This window comes from Oncorhynchus mykiss, chromosome 21 (assembly GCF_013265735.2).
Source record: "Oncorhynchus mykiss isolate Arlee chromosome 21, USDA_OmykA_1.1, whole genome shotgun sequence".
Lineage (NCBI taxonomy): Eukaryota > Metazoa > Chordata > Actinopteri > Salmoniformes > Salmonidae > Oncorhynchus > Oncorhynchus mykiss.
Window position 1 is genome coordinate 19,807,451 of NC_048585.1, and position 25,202 is coordinate 19,832,652.

At 41.8% G+C, this 25,202-nt stretch overlaps 2 protein-coding genes across 8 annotated transcripts; one reads left to right on the forward strand and one right to left on the reverse strand.

Moving 5' to 3' along the window:
* Window positions 1-3,100: 3,100 nt before the first annotated feature.
* On the forward strand, window positions 3,101-11,128 carry LOC110499937 (zinc finger protein ZFMSA12A). Of its 3 annotated transcripts, none has more exons than XM_021576987.2 (9): window positions 3,101-3,258; window positions 4,090-4,292; window positions 4,377-4,466; window positions 4,687-4,782; window positions 5,242-5,352; window positions 5,465-5,588; window positions 7,108-7,318; window positions 9,016-9,065; window positions 9,178-11,128. In XM_021576987.2, the coding sequence occupies exons 1-9, from the start codon at window positions 3,201-3,203 to the stop codon at window positions 10,290-10,292; spliced, it is 2,058 nt and encodes a 685-aa protein (XP_021432662.2). In that variant the 5' UTR covers window positions 3,101-3,200; the 3' UTR covers window positions 10,293-11,128. The 3 variants fall into 3 exon arrangements, with proteins under 3 accessions (XP_021432662.2, XP_021432664.2, XP_021432663.2); XM_021576989.2 differs by having other exon boundaries at window positions 3,109-3,258; window positions 4,164-4,292; XM_021576988.2 differs by lacking the exon at window positions 3,101-3,258 and adding an exon at window positions 3,280-3,776.
* Window positions 11,129-14,800: 3,672 nt separating this feature from the next.
* Window positions 14,801-24,277, reverse strand: LOC110499938 (zinc finger protein 135). Of its 5 annotated transcripts, none has more exons than XM_021576993.2 (10): window positions 24,080-24,277; window positions 23,164-23,366; window positions 22,783-22,845; window positions 21,109-21,201; window positions 20,906-21,001; window positions 20,550-20,660; window positions 20,234-20,354; window positions 19,558-20,119; window positions 17,017-17,081; window positions 14,801-16,921 (listed from the first exon to the last, which is right to left on the reverse strand). In XM_021576993.2, the coding sequence occupies exons 1-10, from the start codon at window positions 24,090-24,092 to the stop codon at window positions 15,570-15,572; spliced, it is 2,679 nt and encodes an 892-aa protein (XP_021432668.2). In that variant the 5' UTR covers window positions 24,093-24,277; the 3' UTR covers window positions 14,801-15,569. The 5 variants fall into 5 exon arrangements, with proteins under 5 accessions (XP_021432668.2, XP_021432669.2, XP_036813089.1 ...); XM_021576994.2 differs by having other exon boundaries at window positions 23,164-23,292; window positions 24,080-24,276; XM_036957194.1 differs by having other exon boundaries at window positions 14,802-16,921; window positions 23,861-24,275.
* Window positions 24,278-25,202: the final 925 nt, after the last annotated feature.

Below are 25,202 nucleotides of genomic sequence, written 5' to 3' on the forward strand. Positions count from 1 at the left end.
TTTGCTACCATGTGGGTGTTCGCTTATTTGAGCCTGCTAACTGAGTGTTAGTTAACCTGTTTCCATACATGTTTCATTTTAAAACATGCATCTTACAAAGGAGTTGTTTAATATAACTGCTTAACTATATCTGTACATGGAATTGTATTTGGGATTTTTTTTCCTCTTTTTTTCTCCTAATCTTTACAGGAAAATGTCACTGTCTGATGTGTGGAGACATTTCACTGCAGCTAATGTAGAAGGAAAAGCTGTGTACATTTGCAAATTCTGTGCCAAATCATATGTGAAGAATGCAACAAAGATGCATAATCATCTGGCTAAGTGCATAAAGTTCCCTCAACACTCACTACAAGCAACCTCTGACAAAAGTCCCTCTACTTCTATTCGAGGTGAAAATGATGAATCCGACACCTTATCAATAGCAACAGCTCATGGGCCTCTTGGAATCAGAAGTTTTTTTGACTCAATGGAGGAACATCAGAAATGCTGATGAATGTCTTGCTCGAGCTGTGTATGCAACTGGTTCACCTCTGATGCTCACAGGCAATGTGTATTGGAAGAGATTTCTGAATGTTCTTCGCCCAGCATACACCCCTCCAACCAGACATGCTTTATCTACTCATTTGCTGGATACAGAGTTCAACAGAGTTCAAGTGAAGGTCAAGCAAATCATAGAGAAAGCAGACTGTATTGCAATCATCTCAGATGGGTGATCGAATGTTTGTGGGCAAGGAATAATTAACTACATAATCTCCACCCCTCAACCAGTATTCTACAAGAGCACAGACACTAGGGACAACACACACCGGTCTCTACATTGCAGATGAGCTGAAGGCAGTCATCAATGACCTTGGACCACAGAAGGTATTTGCACTGGTGACAGACAATGCTGCGAACATGAAGGCTGTTTGGTCTAAAGTGGAAGAATCCGACCCTCGCATCACACCCATTGGCTGTGCTGCTCATGCATTGAATCTGCTCCTCAAGGACTGCATGGCACTGAAAACAATGGATACACTCTACAAGAGAGCCAAGGAAATGGTTAGGTATGTGAAGGGTCATCAAGTTATAACAGCAATCTACCTCACCAAGCAAAATGAGAAGAATAAGAGCACCACATTGTAGCTGCCCAGCAACACCCGTTGGGGTGGTGTTGTCATAATGTTTGACAGTCTCTCCTGGAGGGGAAGGAGACTCCAAGAAATAGCCATATCACAGTCTGCCAATATGGATAGCCCCATCAAGAGGATCCTCCTGGATGATGTAGTTTGGGAGAGAGTGGTAAGCAGCCTGAAACCTATAGCAGTAGCCATGGCACGGATTGAGGGAGACAATGCCATCCTGTCTGATGTTCAGACTCTGCTTGCAGATGTAAGAGAAGAAATCCATACTGCCCTGCCCACTTCACTGTTGCTCCAAGCAGAGGAAACTGCAGTTCTGAAATACATCAAAAAACATGAAGACTTCTGCCTGAAGCCCATACACGCCCCAGCTTACATGTTGGACCCCAAGTATGTTGGCAAGAGCATCCTGTCTGGTGTAGAGATCAACAAGGCCTATGGTGTCATCACTACCATGTCTCGCCACCTTGGCCTGGATGAGGGCAAGGTTCTTGGCAGTCTGGCAAAGTACACTTCCAAGCAAGGGCTTTGGGATGGAGATGCAATATGGCAGTCGTGCCAACATATCTCATCAGCCACCTGGTGGAAGGGACTTTGTGTTTCTGAGGCTCTTTCCCCTGTTGCCTCCATCATCCTCCAAATCCCACCAACATCAGCCGGCCTCAGCACAACTGGTCCTTGTTCGGGAACACACACACCAAATCACGCAACAGGCTGACCAATACAAGGGTTGAAAAATTGGTGGCCATCCGGGCAAATTTGTTTTGGCTTTTTGAGCCTGACAACGAGCCATCCTCAACTAGGTTGGAAAGTGACAGTGAAGATGAGGCCTCAGCCTGATTGAGGAGGAAGCCTGAGAGGAAGACAACCAAATATTTAGTTTTTAGACTATAATTTTACAGATGTATGTTGAAAGCATTTTTGGGAGATGCGATGGATCATTGGGGATCATTCAATATTCCCTTTCTTTTGTTGTTCAGTGTAATCATCCCATGTGAAGAGTCAACTCATTTAATTAAAGTTCAATTAGTAACTAAATTATTTTTTATTTTTTATTTTGGAAGGATTTAATCATTTGCAATTATGTCTACTTATAAGGTCAAATGTTTATGTTTGTCTCCATATATGGTAAATATATCCAAAGCAAAAAACATCTACATTTATGTGGTATTAATATTACTTTGCATATATTTCCGTTAACTCCCACATATTCTGTTAATTCCCACGTAAAATTTCCACCAATGAATATTCTCCAAACTGTGCAACCCTACTCACAACACACTGTTTCTGAAAACACTCACCCTCTTCCATACAGTTTCATAGAATTGTGGGTGCAATCAGCATTTACTCCCTGAATAGTGTACAGTGAATTATAGGAACAGGGTTTAGTGTGTGTGACTGCCGTACTCTATTTTGGCACAAAGTGACTATCAATGGGGAGGCATCATGAACAACACAGGTAAACACATTGGTGGATACCTTATCAACTTTCAGAAATGATTCAATTCCCTATGGTCCCTCGGTCTGACATGTCACAGAGAATTATGACTCCACTCCCATGAAGCTCCAGTAGGTCAAGTGGCTCGCATAATAAAAAATGTAAGTATATAACGGATGTAAGCCCTACCCTTACATAGCTTTCCTTGATAGGGACACATCTTAGGCTGCCATTGATTACGACTATTCAATTCACAATCACAGCATGAGGAAGTGATTAGTAGGCATACTATTTTAGACAGATATGGTCTATAATGGTATGATGATGTAGATGTCTCATGTTAGTCTACAATGCCCTTGTTACATATGTCTTAGACCTTATTATACTAATGATGAAGTTAATGGTTACATGTAAATATAGTTAGTAATAACTAAAATGCAGATTGTATTGGCAATAATCAAGTTCATTAATACATATATTGAATAGCTTGATGGTTAAATATTACACATTTAGCATAATTGATGACTTTTATTTTGAAGACTTTTTGGACACTGACGTTAAAATAGTACTTGGTGGCAAAGGTTTCACATCCTCTTTTATGGTGGTAACATTAGCTAGCTAGATTTACTTTCTACTGTCTCATGCGGCGCTCACTAGCTAAGGTAGCTAAGATATTGATTGGCACATGGGCCATAATGGGTATGTATACGGTATTGGTGGTAACTTGCAAGATTAGAAAACAATATTGTGTGTTTGCTAGCTAGCTTTCTAACCTAGGTGGGCCAGGTCGCTAGCTAGCTATGACCAGGGTCGTATAAGAACAAACCGTAGCTAAACGTTTTGCAACGGAACATGTAAACGAGCGTTTCTAATTGGACAAATTCGGGTCGTCGCTCCACGTTTCGGTCAGTTTTCTAGCACTTGGTGTCTAGCGAAAACGACTCGGACGTCAAGGAAGTAGCTGGATATCTAGCTAGCTATTGTGCCGTTTCTAGCCAAACCTCTTGTATATCTAACGTTAGCTAGCTGTGCCTTTCGATATTTTTATGAAGCAATAAGACTGAAAGGTTGTGGTATATGGCCAATATACTACGGCTAAGGGCTGTTTCACACGACGCAACGCGGAGTGCCTGGATACAGCCCTTAGTCATTGTATATTGGCAATATACCACAAAACCCCTGAGGTGTCTTATTGCAATTATAAGCTGGTTTCCAAGGTAATTAGAGCATTAAAAATACATATTTTGTAATACTGTGGTATACGGTCTGATATACCACGGCTGTCAGCCAATCAGCATTCAGGGTTCCATCCACCAAGTTTACAATATGTTATTGACTAGCTAGCCAGCTATTATTATATTATTGAGTGTCCACATGCGCATTCGGCGCAAGCTATTGTCTGCTGGGATTGTTATGAAATTTGTTATGACAATGTTATTATGACATAACGGTAGCTAAGATGTGCATAGCTACACGTAATTGATTTAACTAGCCATCTAACAGTAACACACTGTGCTTTTCACATTATAGATTCCCCCATCCCTCTCTCCTCCCTGCGCCTTTTGGTCCCACCTCTACGACTGATGTCTGCATTTATGTGGCAGGTATCACAACAGAGGGCCATTAAGCACTATGGAAAATTAGAGGAGTTTGTGACCGTGGTAACACAAACTGTCCCAGAACTTATGACTGACAGACAGAGGACCCTCCTTATTTTGGGGCTGAGAGCAAGGGTAAGACAATTCTTTCTAATCTTTCATACAGGATCACTATAGTTTTATGCAAAGTATCAGACTCCATCACCACTTTTCTTCCAGGTAACTTTGGGGCGATTTTCTGCTGAACACCCTGTCAGCCTCCAAACCCTCCTTTATTCTATAAAGTCTTCTCAACTTGCACAGGTTCAGGTTGGTAAATCAAATGCTATAGTGCAATGTCAGGATTTGAACTTTTTTTCCCCCTGCTGGACACTTAAATGAGAATTAACACCCTGATAATTCAGCCACATTAAAATCAAGAGCTTAAGTTAGTTGGTATGGACAGTTGTGTTCCATTTGTCACCCCCCTTTAACACCAAGTCTAAAAATGACCGTCCGGTTTCAGTGTGTTTTCCACATTGTTTTACAGTCCTATGATGCAGGCATGGAATCACCTGAAGCTAACTTTGCCAAGCTCACCCAAAGCTTGATTACAGACCCAGTTGAGCGTGAACACTTCGTTCAAGTAAGTAGCTGTTCATGTCAAGCTTGTCTTGAACCTGTTTTAGTTTAACATTTTCTTTAGCCTGACTCAACCTAATAAAAATGTATTTTGCTTATATAGCGCTTCTCATTACAAAATGGAATCTCAAAACGCTTCAAAAGCAAAACAAACCGGCACAGCAAATAATCCAAATGGAAAGTGAATGGTGTCTAGTCAGCTTCAGATAGTTGAGGCAGTTTGGAACGGCAGTCTTTGCCATATGTCTTGACTGGATCGATGGTACAGCCAGAGAGAACCTAGTAATAATGTCCTTGAAAAATTGCATTTTGTTGTATGATAAGTCATAACTAGTAGACTCTGGCAAGAGAGAAGAAAAAGACTTGGCACCCAAAGTAGGATTATGCAGGGTCTCCCAACCAATCATTAAGTAGGCTAACCGTTTTCCTTTTGCATTATCTCACTGGCTCTCCATCTTTCCAGGTGGTGTTCCTTGAGGAATTCAGACCTGATTTTGACAAAGCGCTTCAGGAACTGGTCTGTGACTTCCTCACTAGGTTGGAAGAGCTGCTTACACTACCAGACTTTAAGCAGGTGCAGAAATCACTTTCGTAAGACAGTCTTGAGACAACAGCATTCAAATGAATAACTGTAGTTGGCCTGGAATCTATTTTGGCATTTTTATTTGTGTCCCTCTTTTCCATAGACTGCATTGTTGCTGAGTGCCGGCTCCTCTGGCCTGGATGAATGCCTGCAGTCTTTCTCTCACTCAGAAGATCTCCAGTTTCTGCTCCAGAATTACAAACAATGCAGAACATTGTACACAAACAGTAAGTTCATAGAAAATTATATTTTTTTTATACAAATCATTTTAGCGCCACATGGTTAGATAAGGTTTATTGATGTAACAACTGCATCTGAGGATCAATCAATCAATCAAATGTATTTATAAAGCCCTTCTTACATCAGCTGATGTCACAAAGTGCTGTACAGAAAGCCTAAAACCCCAAACAGCAAGCAATGCAGGTGTAGAAGCACGGTGGCTACAAAAAACTCCCTAGAAAGGCCGGAACCTAGGAAGAAGCCTAGAGAGGAACCAGGCTATGAGGGGTGGCCAGTCCTCTTCTGGCTATGCCGGTTGGAGATTATAGCAGAACATGGCCAAGTTGTTCAAATGTTCATAGATGACCAGCAGGGTCAAATAATAATAATCGCAGTGGTTGTAGAGGGTGCAACAGGTCAGCACCCCAGGAGTATATGTCAGGTGGCTTTTCATAGCCAATCATTAGGAGTATCTCTACCACTCCTGCTGTCTCTAGAGAGTTGAAAACAGCAGGTCTGCTACAGGTAGCACGTCCGGTGAACAGGTCAGGGTTCCATAGCCGCAGGCAGAACAGTTGAAACTGAAGCAGCAGCACGACCAGATGGACTGGGGACAGCAAGGAGTAATCAGGCCAGGTTGTCCTAGGACTCAGGTCCTCAGAGAGAAAGAAAGAAAGAAAGAAAGAAAGAAAGAAAGAGAGAGAATTAGAGAGAGCATACTTAAATTCACACAGGACACCGGATAAGACCTTAGAAATACTCCAGATATAACAGACTGACCCTAGCCCGACACAAACTATTGCAGCATAAATACTGGAGGCTGAGACAGGAGGGGTCGGGAGACACTGACAATACCCCCGGACAGGGCCAAACAGGCAGGATATAACCCCACCCACTTTGCCAAAGCACAGCCCCCACACCACTAGAGGGATACCTTCAACCACCAACTTACCGTCCTGAGTCAAGGCCGGGTATAGCCCACAAAGATTTCCCCCACAGCACAAACCCAAGGGGGGTCGCCAACCCGGACAGGAAGATCATGTCAGTGACTCAACCCACTCAAGTGACGCACCCCTCCTAGGGACGGCATGGAAGAGCACCAGTAAGCCAGTGACACAGCCCCTGTAATAGGGTTAGAGGCAGAGAATCCCAGTGGAGAGAGGGGAACCGGCCAGGCAGAGACAGCAAGGGCGGTTCGTTGCTCCAGTGCCTTTCCACTCACCTTCACACTCCTGGGCCAGACTATATTCAATCATAGGACCTACTGAAGAGATGAGTCTTCAATAAAGACTTAAAGGTCGAGACCGAGTCGGCATCTCTCACATGGATTCCATAAAAAAATTATCTGATTTATGTGCAGGAACTTCCACTCACCATGTTCCTTACCTTTCTTGTTCATTTTGAATGGATTAGCCAAATAATAAACAATTTGACAGATTAAAATGTAAATTAGGGATATGAGAAGTATTCAGAACAGCCTGGCAGATATTTAATTTGTTTTAAACTTATTTGTTTTTGTCTGTGCAGTTTCTTCCTCTGACATTCCTCAGGAATCAGATATTGAATCCGATGCCTTCCCTGACCAGTTAAACCGTACCAATCTGGACACTGGTGTGGCTATGAGGACAGCACATTTAGTGGCAATGGGGAGCACAAGAGATATTATAGGCTGCGATGAAACCTGTGATGAAGCGAATGAAGATGACATAGATGTAGAGGACGAGTCAGCACAGAAAAGGTACAGTGCCTTCAGAAAGTATTCACACCCCTTGACTTTTTCCAAATGTAGATGTTACAGCCTGAATTTAAAATTGATTAAATTAAGATGTTTTGTCACTGGCCTACACACAATACCCCACAATGTTAAATTATGTTTTTAGACATTTTTACAAATGAAAAGCTGAAATATCTTGAGTCATTAAGTATTTAACCCCTTTTGTTATGGTAAGCCTAAATAAGTTCAGGAGTAACTATTTGCTTAACAAGTCACATAAGAAGTTGCATGGACTCACTCTGAGTGCAATAAGTGTTGAACATTATTTTTCAATGACGACCTCATCTCTGTACCCCACACTTACAATTATTTGTTAGGTTCCTCAGTTAATTTCAAACACAGATTCAACCACCAAGACCAGGGAGGTTTTCTAATGCTTCGCAAAGAAAGGCAACTATTGGTAGATGGGTCCAAATACATTTTAAAAAGCAGACATTGAATAGCCCTTTGAGCATGGTGAAGTTACTAATTATACTTTGGATGGTGTATCAATACACCCAGTCAGTACAAAGATACTGGCGTCTACTCAGTTGCTGGAGAGGAAGAAAACTGCCAATGGTGAATATATAGTGAATATAAAACAGTTGCAGAGTTTAATGGCTGTGATAGGAGAAAACTGAGGCTGGACAACAACATTGTAGTTACTCTACAATACTAACCTGATTGACAGAGTGAAAAGAAGGAAGCCTGTACAGAATAACAAATATTCCAAAACATGCATTATGCTTGGCCTACCGAATGGCGCAGCTGCCTAAGGCAATGCATCGCAGTGCTAGAGGCGTCACTAGAGACCTGGGTTCGATCCCCGGCTGTATCACAATCGGCCGTGATCGGGGGAGTCCCATAGGGCGGCGCACAATTGGCCCAGCGTCATCCGGGTTAGAGAAGGGTTTGGCCAGGCGTGCTTTACAAGTAGGCCGTCATTGTAAATGAGAATTTGTTCTTTACTGACTTGCCTAGTTAAATAAAGGTTAACTAAACAATTCAAATACAAGGCACTAAAATAATACTTACTCAGTACCACTCTCCATATTTTCAAGCATACTGTTAGCTGCATCATGTTATAGGTATGCTTGTAATCATTGGGGACTGGGGAGTTTTTCAAGATAAAAAGTAAACAGAATGGAGCTAAGCACAGGCAACATTCTAGAGGAAAACCAGGTTCAGTCTGCTTTCCACCAGACACTTGGAGATGCAGGACAATAACCTAAAACACAAGACAAAATCCACACTGAAGTTGCTTACCAAGAAGACCGTGAATGTTCCGGAGTGGCCGAGTTACAGTTTTGACTTACAGCTGTAATTGCTGCTAAAGGTGCTTCTACAAAGTATTGACTCAGGGGTGTGAATACTTATGTAAATTAATTATTTCTGTATATCATTTAATACATTTGCAAACATTTCGAAAAACATGTTTTCACTTTGTCATTATGGGGTATTGTGTGTAGATGGGCGACAATATTTTTTATTTAATCCATTTTAAATTCAGGCTGTAACAACAAAATGTGGAATAAGTCAAGTGGTGTGAATATTCTGAGACCCTGTATGTGAGAATTAATTTATACATTTTTGTTGTTTTAAACAGTGCATCAAACAACTTTACCACTTGACTTAGTAATTAATGGTCATCAATTTGCATGTCTGTTTTGTGCCTTTCACAGGGCTGGTTCTGGTCTTTCTCCTACCGGTGTCATGCAAGGTGGTGATACAGGTGAGACCTCACAAACTTTTAGTCAAGTGCATTTACCCTTTGGAAAGCCGCAGTTGACCATTGTCGGGCAATGGAAGGGGAAACGTCAATGTTTTTATTCATTTTTCCACAGACCCAGTTGCAGGGGTGTCGTTTCAGGTGTTGACTCCCCTTTCTTCAGCTTCAAATGAGTGTGCCCCATCTACTTCCAGTTCATCACACATTAACATTTTCCACCAGTGTCCTCAGTGTGGGAAGTGCTTTAATTATCAGTCTCAACTTGTCCAACACCAGCAAATTCACTGTGGGGATAATCCATACAAGTGCTCCAACTGTGGGAATAGATTCAAATTCTTTACAAGTCTGTCAAACCATAAGAGGATGCAATGTGTGGGCACTGCCTTTAGCTGTTCCAAGTGCTGGAGAGAGTTTGGTTCTCTGCGTGAGAAATTGAGACACCAGTGTCCACACAACGAAGCCATGTCCATCTGTCCACAGAGCGGGAAGAGTTTTAAGACATCACCACAATATCCATTCCAGTGTCGTCACTGTGCAAGAAGCTTTCCCGAATCGAATCAACTGGACACCCACGAAAAAAGTCACAGTGTCGTCCAAACGCTTGACTGTCACAAATGTGGAATTACCTTCAGCAACTTGCCCAGTCTAGTGCACCACGTGGAAGCCCACAAGAGGTCGGATCTGAGGCCATCGTCGCACCTTCCAAAGAAGAAAGGATTGCAGCTTCCGAGAACTCACCATTGCCACCAATGTGGAAAGTCCTTCGTAACAAACCGTCGCCTCAAGGATCACATGCGCACTCATATGAATTATCGTCCCTTTTCCTGCTCCTACTGTGGGAAATGTTTCACTCAGAAAGGTAATCTCACTGTGCACATAAGGCTCCACACAGGGGAGAGACCCTACATGTGCTCTGTGTGTGGGAAGGCGTTTCCATCAGGAGGGGATCTGCAGGTACACCAGCGCTTTCACACTGGGGAGAGACCTTACCAATGCAAAGAGTGTGACAAGCGTTTTTTTAAGTCGAGCCATTTAGTGGTCCACATGCGTGGGCATAGGGGAGAGCGTCCCTACACTTGTAATGAATGTGGGAGGGGTTTTATCCGGAGAACTTGCTTAAAAAAACATTTGCTAGTTCATTCAGGGGAGAGGCCATATTCATGTCTTCGTTGCCCGAATACTTACAAACGCAGTTCACACCTGAACTATCACATGAAGAAAAATCATTGAAAAATGTAGTGTATTTACATTGTTGTTTTTTTTGTAGAGCTTTTGTAATAGTGGCATTAGTGGAGATGCAGGAAGTACACCCAGTACCAAACTAATTTATCATATCCTCAACACTTTAAAGCCTTGTTTCCCAGTTGAAGGGGAAGTTCAGTCATTTACAGCTTGACGATTCCTCATCCTTTAAGTAGTCTATGGGCCAGGAGACACTAATCTGTGCTTCAGGTTTCTTTAAACGGACACTACAAACTAACGTGAGCCTCCACTAGCTGATAATCAATGGAAGTGATATGGGGCATCCATGAAATGTAAAAAAAAAAAAAAAAACATTACCTTTTGCTAATGTAAAACCAAATATTGGATTTATCTCAGTTGATTTGGCTATTACATTGAGAACAATTGCATAATTGACCCTATCACTCCCTTTGATTTATAGTTATAGGTGTTTAAAATTAGCTTAAGTTTGTAGTGGCTGCTTAAAGAAAACTGAACCATAGATTACAGGTTTTCCTGGCCCATAGACTACTTTCAAGGTGATGAACCATCTAACAATAAGTTGTTAAATAGTAAACTTGCCCTTTTTAAAAATCACTCTGCATAATAGTTGAGGATGCAAATATGTACATAAGCCACTGGTTGAGGCTGTTCCATCTGTTTGTTTACGTAATGTTATATGGAGTTTTGGTGAAACTGTTTAAATGTTCAGCACCTGGATTTATTTCCATGGTGATATAGTGATTTAGTGTTCTGTTGAATGCAGTATAATCGCCAGAATCTACTCTTCTGTAATTTAGTTATGCATTAATATATCAATAAACATATCCATCTAAAAATGCCAACCATTTAGCCTTTGTGTAAACGTTGTGTCATTCCAAAACATTAAAGTAGATGAATGATTGAGTCAAGCATTTTCAGAATCATTACATGCTGGTGTGCTCCCATCTGGCACTGGCTTACAGGGTTATCGTACAGATGACTGTTCAGAACTGGGACGCGACTGCCCTAGATGTCCTGGGTGGACCAGAGGGCCCCCGACTGGGCCTCGTGCAATCAAACAAGCCAAAGCTCAGAAGGACGGGTAACTGCCAACATACAGGAAACACTTGAGTAAATGAGGGATACAAAGTAAATTGAAAGCTGTTGCTTCCACACAGGTGTGGTTCCCGAATTAATTAAGCAATTCACATCCCATCATGCTTTGCGTCATGTATAAAAATTCCCAGTTGCCCATTATTTTGGCTACAATGGCTAGAAGAGATCTGTGACTTTGAAACAAGGGTTTCAAAGAAGCATAGGGGGTTTAAAGGGTGTGTCTCACCAGATATCAACACAATTGAACACTGAGACAGGGTTTATCACCACCAGCAACAAAAACCCAAATTGTGGAATTTCTTGGGCAAGAATGGTGGCACATTCTTCCAATAGAGTTCCAGACACTTGTAGAATCTATGGCAAGGGGCATTGAAGCTGTGCTGGAAGGCCCAAAGCCCTATTAAGACACTATGTTCGTTTTGCTTCTATCAGTAACATGTTCTCACTTTGCAGTGGGTAAAACATGAGCTGAAACAGATATCTTTATCCAGAAACATGATTCCATCAGCACAGTTCACATAGGCTGTGTAGACACAGGCAGCCCAATTCTGATCTTTTTTCCACTAATTGGTCTTTTGACCGATCACCAATATTTTTCAGAGCTGATCTGATTGGTCAAAAGACTCGTTAGTGAAAAAAATATTAATTTGTCTGCCTGTGTAAATGCAGACATACAGGTTTCACAGGGTTTTCCAAGTTGTTTACTACAGCGGAAGTGTTTTTTTGACAGTTTACCCACCTTTGAGGAAAAAGTCATTAAAATTATAGGTTGTGTTACTTTTTTCACCGTGACCGGCGATCAAGGTTTACCCATCTATTTGTTTTACCACTACATTACATGCAGATGAGCTTCAAGTTGGGACTGAGTCCTCCAGCTGGGGGGGTAGTGTCTCATCCAGACCTGACACTATGGACCTCAGGACCAGTTTCCTAGAAGGGTGATATCTTCTGTGTGGATAAAATAAATACAATTCTTCTTCACGATGCTAAAGTAATGCTGGTGATTGAATTGAACACCCAGAAAGGTAAAGGTATGAGATACATCGCTACTCTGCTACAGAATGTTTGTCATTTGTTATTCCTGACGTTCTTCGCTGTGTGTCAATCTTGCAAATGGTCTCATTGAAGTGATTTCTGCAAATGAAACAATATACACAAAGTGGTGGGGGCATTTTCTAACCTTCAGAAAGCTTACCAGGTCATGTGATAAAAATAAAAACTTGCAGACTTGAATACCTTTGCAGTTGCACTGTGAGTTGGTTGTGTATTATATCAAATCTACTGTTTTCACTAACAATTATAGTTCTGAATCAACAGAACCCAGTTTTTCAAACGTTATCTATTCTATCGGATAGGTTGAAATGCATAGAAATATAATGAATAGAAGGGACTAATCATTGACTTGAATGGGGACCCCCCGTTCTATTCATTATATTTCTATGAAATCCATATAGATTTTTTTTAAACTGGGCCCAGGGCTGACATACTGGTAATGACCCACAAACAAAATAACTAAAATCCAATCAGATATCATCAGAGCCTACATAAACAATATTTTCTAGATATCTCAATCAAACATAATAAAGTGGGCTTGGGAGGACATTCCCAAGCAATCAGACATTTTCAATCCACAGTCAATGGGGAATGTGGCCGTTTGGCAGGCATTTTAATAATAAGGCATAGAAATTTGACATGTCCCCAACCGATTGTGTTTTTTGTTCGTTTATTTACGTTTTTTGCAACTTATTTTTTTACTTATTGTGTACATGATGTTGCCGCTACCGTCTCTTATGACTGAAAATAACTTCTGGACATCAGGACTGCAATTAGTCACCATGGACTGGCAGGACCATGTGCACAACACCATAGTGCCTGTGCCCAAGAACACTTAAGGTAACCTGCCTAAATGACTACCGACCCGTAGCACTCATGCCATGAAGTGCTTTCAAAGGCTTGTCATTGCTCACATCAACACCATTATCCCAGAAACAATAGACCCACTCTAATTTGCATACCGCCCCAACAGATCCACAGGTGCCACTAGGTAGTGGAGTAGGAAGCTATGGAGCCACTAGTTAATGGTGTAAGGAGCTATGGAGCCACAAAGTAGTGCAGCTGCTCAGTAACACAAGCCTACCAGACGAGCTAAACTACTTCTATCCATACTGCCCCAAGAGGCTTCTTAACAGATTCTACCCCCAAGCCATAGGACTCCTAATTAAATGGCTACCCAGACTATTTGCATTGCCCTCCCCCCCTTCCCTCTCTTTTACACCGCAGCTACTCTTTTATAATCTATGCATAGTCACTTTAACTCTACCCACAGGGGCGGCAGGGTAGCCTAGGGGTTAGAGCGTTGGCCTAGTAACCGAAAGTTCAAGTTCAAATCCCTGAGCTGACAAGGTACAAATCTGTCGTTCTGCCCCTGAACAGGCAGTTAACCCACTGTTCCTTGGCCGTCATTGAAAATAAGAATTTGTTCTTAACTGACTTGCCTAGTTAAATAAAAGGTTTTTAAAAATGTATATATTACCTCAATTAACTGGTGCTCCCGCACATTGACTCTGTATCGGTACCCCCCTGTATATATTCTCACTATTGTTATTTTACTACTGCTCTTTAATTACTTGTTCATTTTATTTGTTATTATTATCCATACTTATTTTTTACTGCATTGTTGTTTAGGGGCTCATAAGTGAGCATTTCACTGTAAGGTCTACACGTTATATTTGATTTGAAATTAATATTTGGCTGCATTTACACAAGTAGCCAATTCTAATATTTTTTCCACTAACTGGTCTTTTGACCAATCACATCAGATCTTTTTCAGAGCTGATCGGATTGGTCAAAATACCAGTTAGAGGAAAACGTATCAGAATTGGGCTGTCTGTGTCATCTCAGCCTTTGCAGCAGGAACTCCATATATGGGCATAGGCCAGTCACCATGACACAGTTACCTCACACACTAGGGGCACGTTCAGTAGGTCACAAGTTAGTTTTGGAACGTTCAGATATAAATATGTAATGTAAAACAAACATGCTGCTCTGACAAGGAATCATGTCGGCTCTATTTCTATACGCAAAGTTTTTAAATTCAAAAGGCACTCGCACATCTGAGCTAACATTTTTGCAGGTGCATGGTAACAGTTGAATAAGATGAGAAAAAAGAAGAAACCTGCACGCTGCAAAGTTTGGCAACTGAAAGTGGCCCTGCAGGCACATGACCATAAGCCATAATTACACCTCAGACACCTGCATACAAGTTTACGTTTAACAATAGAAAACACGTAATTGCTCAAATACCTACTACCTCCATGTGGAAATGTAGATGACATTTGTAGCAGTTTAAGTGTTGCAATTATAATCTATAAACGGTAATAAAAGTTTAATAAAAAACAATATTTACATTTACGTACACACCTGTTTCTGTGTATTGTTTTTAATTAAGCTAAATGCTTATTACATATAGAATAGGTAAGGTAGAATATAATAAATTAAGCCTACTGTAACAGCTTTCATTTGCATAGAAGAAAAAAAATACAGTTGTATTTCAAAGTTCAAATATTGTCTTCTCAGTTTTTGTATTGGTTTTTATGCTGACATTTGTTACATTCAAAATAAACTGACTCAAACCACAAACTTCCAGGGAGAAGCAGGCCCAAACTTCCAGGGAGAAGCAGGCCCAAACATCCAGAGAGAAACAGGCCCAAACATCCAGAGAGAAGCAGGCCCAAACATCCAGAGAGAAGCAGGCCCAAACATCCAGAGAGAAGCAGGCCCAAACATCCAGGGAGAAGCAGGCCCAAACTTCCAGGGAGAAGCAGGCCCAAACTTCCAGGGAGAAGCAGGCCCAAACTTCCAGGGAGAAGCAGGCCCAAACTTCCAGGGAGAAGCAGGCCCAAACATCCAGAGAGAAGCAGGCCCAAGCTAGAAAGTATCATAAAATGGCTCATTTATATGACACATACTGTAACTTGAAAGAGGTTATTTTATATTTTGAAATGTTTATTTTCCATACATGTTGGCAGTAATGTACACAAACTACAGTTTCACAAAAAGGCATGGTGAGCATGGTTTTCAGTTATACATTGACGTTATTCAGCATAACACATTGACAGACAGTGAAACAGCAATCCATGGTAACGCTTTTCAGAAAGAAACCAAAACAGGAAAACACACCGGACTCTCTCAAGTGTGTGTTTGTAGGTGTCTCTTCAAGTGTGTGAGACGGGTGTAACTTTTTACACAGTGATGGCATGGGTATGGCCTCTCTCCTGTATGGGTGAATTGATGTTTAGTTAAGACAGAGCTCTGCGCAAAACTCTTTCCACACTCAGGGCAGGTGTAGGGGCGCTCTCCTGTGTGACTGCGTATGTGAACCGTCAAATGACTTGACACTGTGAAGGCCTTTCCACAAACTGTGCACCTGTAAGGTTTCTCTTTGGTGTGAGAGCGCTCATGCTTCTGCAGGTCACCGACTGAGCAAAACCCTTTCTTGCACCGAGAGCAGATGTGAGGTCTCTCCCCCGTGTGAATCCTTGTGTGCACAGTAAGATTAGCTAACTGCGAGAAACATTTCCCACAGTAAGAGCAGCTGTATGGACGCTCGCCCGTGTGAGTCCGCATGTGTGACGTCAGCTGACTTTTGGAGATATACTGCTTATTACAACGAGGACATGTGTGGGGTTTCTCCCCCGTGTGCGTCCGTTGGTGGAGTACAAGGGTGGCTAAGGCACCAAAGCACTTTCCACACGCATCACACTGATGGGGTTTGTCCACTGCATGAGTTTTTTGGTGGATCTTCAGCTCTACTGACCCAAAGAATTTGTCTTCACAGTGTCGACAGTTGAAGAGAGGTTCACGAGAGTGAGTTTGCTGGTGACTCTTTAGTTCGGAGCGGGAACTGCAACTCCGTCCGCAATCCGTACAGTTGAGCTGTGCCCTATGTGTCCTCTTATGTTGGAGCCGTTCACTTAAAGATCCAAATGTTTTCCCACACTTGGAACAAGCGTACCCCCCCTCCACTGAATGGGTCCTGTTGTGCCTGGTTAGGCTCGACAGGAACTTGAAACGTTTTTCACAGAGAGAGCAGTTGAACGACGGCGTCACACTATGTGTTTGCTGGTGCTTTCGCAAATCAGAAGTCGTCTGGCAACTCTTTCCACACAACAGACATTTGAGGGACTTGTGAGTAGATAGGTGTTTGAACCGCTCGCGGAGAGATCTGAAACTCTCTCCGCACTTGGGGCAATCGAAGGTCGCGTCTAGACAGTGTTTTTGGTGGTGTTTTGAAAGCCCAGTTGAATTACTGAAAGTCTTTCCGCACTGGGTGCATTTGTAGGGTCGATCTCCAGTGTGAATTCGCTGATGCTGAACCAGTTGAGATGGATAGATAAAACACCTTCCACACTGGGAGCACTTGTTGGCAATACGCCGTGCAGTGGACAATGCTTTGGAAAGGGTCTCCGAGGATGGCGATACGTCACTAGGTGGTGGTTCAGCGCAGCTAGACAGCCGAGAAGACTCCCCTGAAGCAGGTTCTGTGGAGAATAACGCAATAAAATAAATGCCATTGTCTTTGCACAACTATGGATTCCTTGGGGCCCCGTTTACAAGTAAGTTTCAAAAGTCGTACCGTTGTTTTCCTCTTCTGTGTCATCATGGTCTGGAGAAAATGGTCTTGATTCTTCAGCACCAGTCCTGTTAGGGGAGGATCCACAGCGCATGTTCAGTTAAATACTAATGCACCACAGTATTAGATAACAGTAGTTTAATATAATGGATTCAAATGTAAAGATGCATGGTGTTGATGGTGTATGTCAAACACACCTAACTATAACATTTTCCAACAAGATAGAACTGCCAAAGGGGGTGGAGTTGCAATCTACTGCAGAGATAGCCTGCAGAGTTCTGTCATACTATCCAGGTCTGTGCCCAAACAATTCGAGCTTCTTCTTTAAAAATCCACCTCTTCAGAAACAAGTCTCTCACCGTTGCCACTTGTTATAGACCCCCCTCAGCCCCCTGCTGTGCCCCAGACACCATATGTGAATTGATTGCCCCCCATCTATCTTCAGAATTCGTACTGTTAGGTGACGTAAACAAGGACTTGCTTAAAACCTTGGCCGTCCTACAATCTAAGCTAGATGCCCTCAATCTCAAAAAAATTAACAAGGAACCTAACAGGTACAACCGAAAATCCGTAACCATGGGCACCCTCTTAGAGATCATCCTGACCAACTTGCCCTCTAAATACACCTCTGCTGTCTTCAACGAGGATCTCAGCGATCACTGCTTCATTGCCTGCGTGCGTAATGGGTCCGCGGTCAAACGACCACCCCTCATCACTGTCAAACGCTCCCTAAAACACTTCAGCGAGCAGGCCTTTCTAACGACCTGGCCCGGGTATCCTGGAAGGATATTGACCTCATCCCGTCAGTAGAGGATGCCTGGTTGCTCGTCAAAAGTGATTCCCGCTCCATCTTAAATAAGCATGCCCCATTCAGAAAATGTATAACTAAGAACAGATATAGCCCTTGGTTCACCCCAGACTTGACTTCTCTTGACCAGCACAAAAACATTGTGGCGTTCTGCATTAGCATTGAATAGCCCCCGCGATATGCAACTCTTCAGAGAAGTCAGGAACCAATATAGTCAGTCAGTTAGGAAAGCTAAGGCTAGCTTTTTCAAACAGAAATTTGTTCCTGTAGCACCAATTCCCAAAAGTTTTGGGACACTAAAGTCCATGGAGAAAAAGAGCACCTCCTCCCAGCTGCCCACTGCACTGAGGATAGGAAACACTGTCTCCACTGATAAATCTACGATAATCGATCATTTCAATAAGCATCTTTCCACAGCTGGCCATGCTTTCCACTTGGCTACCCCTGACACTGCCAACACCTCAGCACCCCTTGCAGCAACCCGCCCAACCCCCTCTGGACCCTCTCTTTCTAAAATCAACCGCCCAAATGGTTGCAACCCCTATTACTGGCCTATTCAACCTCTTTCGTATCGTCTGAGATCCCCAAAGATTGGAAAGCTGCCGCGGTCATCCCCTCTTCAAAGGTAGAGACAGACCTAAACTGTTATAGACCTATATCCATCCTGCCCCGCCTTTATAAAATCTTCGAAAGCCAAGTTAATAAACAGATCACCGACCATTTCGAATCCCACCGTACCTTCTCCACTATGCAATCTAGTTTCCGAGCTGGTCATGGGTGCACCTCAGCCACGCTCAAGGTTCTAAACGATATCATAACCGCCATCGATAAAAGACAGTACTGTGCAGCCGTATTCATCGACCTGGCTAAGGCTTTCGACTCTGTCAATCACCGCATTCTTGGATGTAGTCTATCACAGTGCCATCCGTTTTATCACCAAAGCCACATTTCTTACCCACCACTGCAACCTCTATGCTCTCGTTGGCTGGCCTTCACTACATATCAGTCGCCAAACCCACTGGCTCCAGGTTATCTATAAGTCTTTGCTAGGTAAAACCCTGCCTTATCTCATCTCACTGGTCACCATAGCAACATCCACCCGTAGCACGAGCTCCAGCAGGTATATTGCACTGGTCATCCCCAACGCCAACACTTCCTTTGGCAGCCTTTCCTTCCAGTTCTCTGCTGCTAATGATTAGAACGAATTGCAAATATCTCTGAAGCTGGAGTCTTATATCTCCCTCTCTAACATTAGGCATCAGCTGTCAGAGCAGCTTACCGATCACAGTACCTGTACACAGCCAATCCGTAAATAGCATACCCGACTACCTCATCCCCATATTATTACTTACCCTCTTGCTCCCCAGTATCTCTACTTGCACATCATCATCTGCACATCTACCACTCCAGTATTAATGCTACATTGTAATTATTTTTACCTCTAGGGACGATTTATTGCCTACCTCCCTACTCTTCTACATTTGCACACATTGTACATAGATCTTTCTATTTTTATTTTATTTTATGTTATTGACTGTACGTTTGTTTATGTGTAACTCTGTGTTGTTGTTTTTGTCACACTGCTATGCTTTATCTTGGCAAGGTTGCAGTTGTAAATTTGAACTTGTTCTCAACTGTACTACCTGGTTAAATAAAGAAATACATATAAATAAATAAATAATAAATAAAATAAAAACCTAATTCACAAGCACAATTCCAACACACTTTTCTCTTACGTTTCCTGTGAGGATTCAAGCAGAGGTGTATCAGAGTTCACACTGGACTCAGCCATCCTCCCTTCTGGGCTCTTTCTAGATCTCTTGGAGGAATTGACTCCGTGGTCCCCTTTGCTTTTGAGTGTAAGTTGGGCGGGAAATATTGAGGGTTTTTGAGCCACACTGGAGGTGACCATTGGAGAGTTGGCTGCGAGGTCTGGTGCTCCAACAGCACACAGGTCCCCAACAGCCCCTTCACATCTCCTCTGGTCCTTTGCTTCGGTAATAACCCTTCCCACAGCACTTGTGTTTTTATTCTCCTCTTCCACACCTCTCTCTGTGCATTCATCATCATCGCTACCCATGGTAGACACTCTGTCTTCTTTACTGTTCTGGTTTCCATCTAAACGTGCTCTTGATTCTGTCTGTTGAGAATCTCTGCTGTCTGACAAAGTTTCCATCTCTCTGCTTACATGGGTAGAGCCTTCCAAGTTAGGCAAGACATCTAAGGTATATGCCACTCCCACTGTGGTAGGGAGGGACAGTGAAGCGAGGATGCAGTCTTCTGCCGAGGAGGGAAATGCTGACAGACACAAGGGTAGAGGACAGTAAAGTAAAAAGTCAGTATGTCAGAAAAGTTAACATGTAGTGGCCTGTCACAATGTGTTTCTTGTGATAAAGGAGCTTAGATTATCACGTTTGTCTAACTTTCCACAGCATGTGTGGTGCTGAAGCAGGTATTGCAGGTCCTCTGTGTGAGAAAGAGACTGCAGACACTCATCCGAGGCAGAGGGTACAACGCTGAGCCAGGATGCAGTCTATGAAGACAGTACACCGAAAATGAGAGTGTAACAAAAGCATAGAAATCCTTTTACATCTCAAACATCACTCTCAATGTGTTAAATGCAACATTTTAAAGATGATCATAAAACAACAAACAGAGCCAAAATGGAGCTCATAAAGACTGCATTGAATATCAGGGCTATTTACATCTCCCTTGGTTTTCTCTCTACCTGCTTAAGGTCTGGCACTGGTAGCAGATCTTCTAGTCTGGAGAGGAACTGACAAACAAGTGCTTGCAAAGCTCTGTCAAAATCACAGCCATACACCACAGGGAAATCTGCCTAAGAGGGAGATAGAGAGAGCAAGTGAAAGGAGTCACACAATTTGTATGACAGACAAGTACGTCCGCAAACCAAGGATAGATAATATTGATGTTGCTGCCCTTGGCACAGTTGCTATAGCAGAAGGGCAGACTGACCATTCGTCAGAGATTAACTATAAACTTTTTTTGATAATTCAACTGGTTAATAATGTCTGCTATTCAGTGACAAAATGTTGTTACTCACAATTAAGATTTAAGCCATACCTTGAAGAATTGGATCCTCTCGACTGGGTCTTCAAGAAGGTTTTTGGTGAGTTTGAGGAAGTTTTCTTCCAACTCATGCATCTGTGCATCATTATTCTGTAACATAAACCCAACACAATGATACAAAAAGCAGGGCAACCAGAAAACGTGATATATTTGACCCTATATACAGAAAAGTGCAAGAACAAACCATACCAACTCACCTGTGAAAGACCACAGGATGAGAATCTGTCAAGATGGATCTTAATTTTGTTGAGGTCTCCTGGATGCTCACCTTGAAACAGCTGAAGAGTTACCTGAAAAATATTAACTGTATCCTTGGCCGTGTCTACACTTGAAGTAGGAAGTTTACATACACTAAGGTTGGAGTCATTAAAACTAGTTTTTCAACCACTCCGCAAATTTCTTGTTAACAAACTATAATTTTGGCAAGTCAGTTAAGACATCTACTCTGTGCATGACAAAGGTACTTTTTCCAAAAATTGTTTACAGATTATTTCACTTATAACTCACTGTATCACAATTCCAGTGGGTCAGAAGTGCCTCGTTACTTGACATCATGGGAAAATCAAAAGAAACCAAGACCTCAGAAAAAGAATTGTAGACCTCCACAAGTCTGGTTCATCCTTGGGAGCAATTTCCAAATGCCTGAAGGTACCACATTTATCTATACAAACAATAGTGCGCAAGTATAAACTCCATGGGACCACGCAGCCGTCATACCGCTCAGGAAGGAGATGCGTTCTGTCTCCTAGAGATTAATGTACTTTGGTGTGAAAAGTGCAAGTCAATCCCAGAACAGCAGCAAAGGACCTTGAGAAGGTGCTGGAGGAAACAGGTGCTATATCTACAGTAAAACAAGTCCTATATCGACATAACCTGAAAGGCCGCTCAGCAAGGAAAAAGCTATTGCTCCAAAACCGCCATAAAAAAAAACAGACTATGGTTAATAACTCCACATATGGAGAAAGATTGTACTTTTTGGAGAAATGTCCTCTGGTCTGATGAAACAAAAATATAACTGTTTGGAGGAAAAATTGGGAGGCTTGCAAGCCGAAGAACACCATCTCAACAGTGAAGCATGGGGGTGGCAGTATCGGGTAGTGGGGGTGCTTTGCTGCAGGAGGGACTGGTGCACTTCACAAAATAGGTGGACTCATAAGGATGGAAAATTATGTCGATATATTGAAGCAACACCAAGACATCAGCCAGGAAGTGAAAGCTTGGTCGCATTATTTTGAAAAATAATGCCCTTGTTTTGGCTAGAGTTATTTGCAATCCCTTTAACTTTGCTTGCTGGCTAGCTACAGAGGTTAGCTGGCTAGTAAGCTACAGTAGTTAACTACTGCCATCAAGTTGTTGTTGTGTTATCATATTTAGCTTATTCCACCGTTTGCAGAATGCATACTGGCATTTGAATATAGCGCAGGAAAAGGGAATTGGGACACATTTAAATGTAGGTGTAGACGCATGATGTGTTCGGATTTCCATGATCAGAATACAAAAACAGCATTAACTGTCAAGTCTACACGGCCTAGCCCTTGATCATGACTCTGTTCCATTATTTTTTATTGATTTAACCTTTATTAATTTAACTTTTAGTACATTACACATAAGAGTCATTGGATGAAGGTGTCTTCTGTACAGAGTTATGTTAAGAGCCCCTATGCTCAATCTGAACATTAACACGCATCGCTTGCGGTACGATTTTGGAAACATAAGGACCTTCTTTCATATTAGTGAGAAATAATAAAAAAGGTTTAATTGATACACACCTTTATAGGGATAATTATGGTTCCCACACGGCCATATCTCGTTACAGCACATGTTTACGGAAGACAGAGGGACCAATTGTGCTAATTATCTATCTAGCATACCTGTGTGTAACCGAAGAAGGCCGGCAGAATCGTGTTGAACCTGAAATATACTGTTTGCTGCAACTGTGATAAAGCCGGTTAAAACAGTGTACAGTAAGTTAACATTTTTGCATTATGAAATTATTTTTGATGTGATATGAAAGTATAGGGTTTTTTGTTTCTAGAACCATATCACGTAACAATTGAAATCGATTCACCTTTAGATGGTAGTTTTTGGCTGTCATAGCCAATCTACCTCTGAAAATAGCATAAGGTCCTTGGACCTTCAGGAGTAACGGTAGGCTCCTTAAGAGTACATCTGGGCTAGACACAGCCCTTCATACACCTGACACATTGTTAAACACATTACTACACCCAGGGTACGTTTCAGAATTTACTTACCCTTGCCCTTAATGCCAGAAGAAGCAATGTCCTCTGTCTGTCAGTTATAAGTTCTGGGACAGTTTGTGTAACCACTGTCACAAACTCCTCTAACTTTCCATAGTGCTTGATGGCCCTCTGATGCGCTACCTGCCACATAAATGCAGACAATAGCCGTAGAGGTGGGACCAAAAGGCGCAGGGAGGAGAAAGGAAGGGGGTAATCTATTGTGTAGAGAAGGATGTACAGTAATATCAAAGACAGTACAGTATAAAGATAACTGCTTCTCCAATAGAAATCCCTGATCTTGCTTGTAGGAGATGTCATGGCAACGTTGGCTAGCTAAGCTCATGCGCAGAAACAAGTCATCGTCTAACAGTGATCTCGCGCCGAACTGCGAATGTCTATCAACCAAAGGTTGCTAATTCGAATCTCATCAAGGACAACTTTAGCATTTTATCAACTTTTCAACTACTTACTACTTTTTAGCTACTTTGCCATTACTTAGTATGTTAGCTAACCTTTCCCCAAACCCTTTAACCTAACTCCTAAACTTAACGCTAACGTTAGCCACCAAGCTAGAATTCTTAACATATCATACACTTGCAAATTCGTAACATATTGTACGTTTGAAAATATGTAACATATAATACGTAATATTGTACTTCGTAACATATCATACAAAATGGCCAATGGACGTCCACAAATGATTACATACCATACGAAACTTAACATATCATAATAAACGGCAGGTGTTGATTTATATACAGAACAATACGACATGCTCTGAGACCAGGTTGCAAAGCTAGCTAGCTGGGGCCATATAGACGTATCCCTCATATAAAAATAAACTGTGTGCTAAAATAGCTACAATGTCCACGGCAAGTTTGAAGCCATATATAACTAGGCTACCTACAGGAGGCTGTTAGCTACATACCCATAGCATCCATCTTTTGCTGTGTTATAAGTCTGCTAAATGACTGTATCAATGCTGAAAACTGTTTACAGCATTCTGCTGTAAAACTGCAGTATTATTATTAGATGTTGTTCTAAAATGCATGAACAAAACAGAAAGAAAAAACGTGTCCTCGAGTATTTAGCTACTTCCGGGTGGGAACGTCCACAAAATTGTCAAAATAAAAGTCCTTTTCGCTGCACGTGTTCTGATCATGAAGTAACTTACTTTACATCATTCATGAAACTGTTTCTTTTTTCTTTTTGATGTGGTGGAAGTAACTAACAAAAACATAATGTTTATTGAATTGAATACCATTTAAATAAATAATGGTTTGATTAATTGACAACTAATATGATCAGTTCATTAATACCAAATTAATTAAACTGTAAATGAGATACAGGCAGAAGAAAGGCCTTAGATTTTATTTGACAGTATTCAGTCCTTTCTCCTCAGTCTGATCCTTAGCAGCCACAGCTGTTAAAGATCACCTTCTGACAGACCTAATTAACACATCCCATCTATGGGGCAGTAGCCAGTAAGGAAAAGGGGGCCTGCCAAACGTGACACAAGAAGGATTGTGGCTGAGGAGAGAAGTAAGGGAAAGAGCAAAGAAGAGGTATGTGTGTGTGAGCACATCAAACAGGCCACAGAGGAAAAGCCCTATCCCAAAGCCCAAACAGACTCCATAATCATTGATTTGTCTAGACAGAAATAGGATAGCTAACTGGGCTAACACCACTGTGTATATGATATTATAGACACTCAGGATCCAGAATGTGCACACAAAGAATCTCCATTGAAAATGCTACTTAGTCCAGAACCGAGTTAATATGTGTCTGGGAGACAAACTCTTAAAGTGACAGTTCACCGTTTTACCTTGTTTTTCCACCTAACTAGGGTGGTGTCATTCATGCTTGATCACTCGTAATTTAGCTTGTATTTTTATTTATTTCTAAACAAACAGACTTTGAAGAATATTCATACAAATGTACCATAAACATGAAGATGACAAACAAGTAACAAGAAAAGGTAACAATACTTTCCACAAGCTACATTTCTTTGAAAAGGTAACATTGTTAATTGAATTAACCTCTCTTGGGTA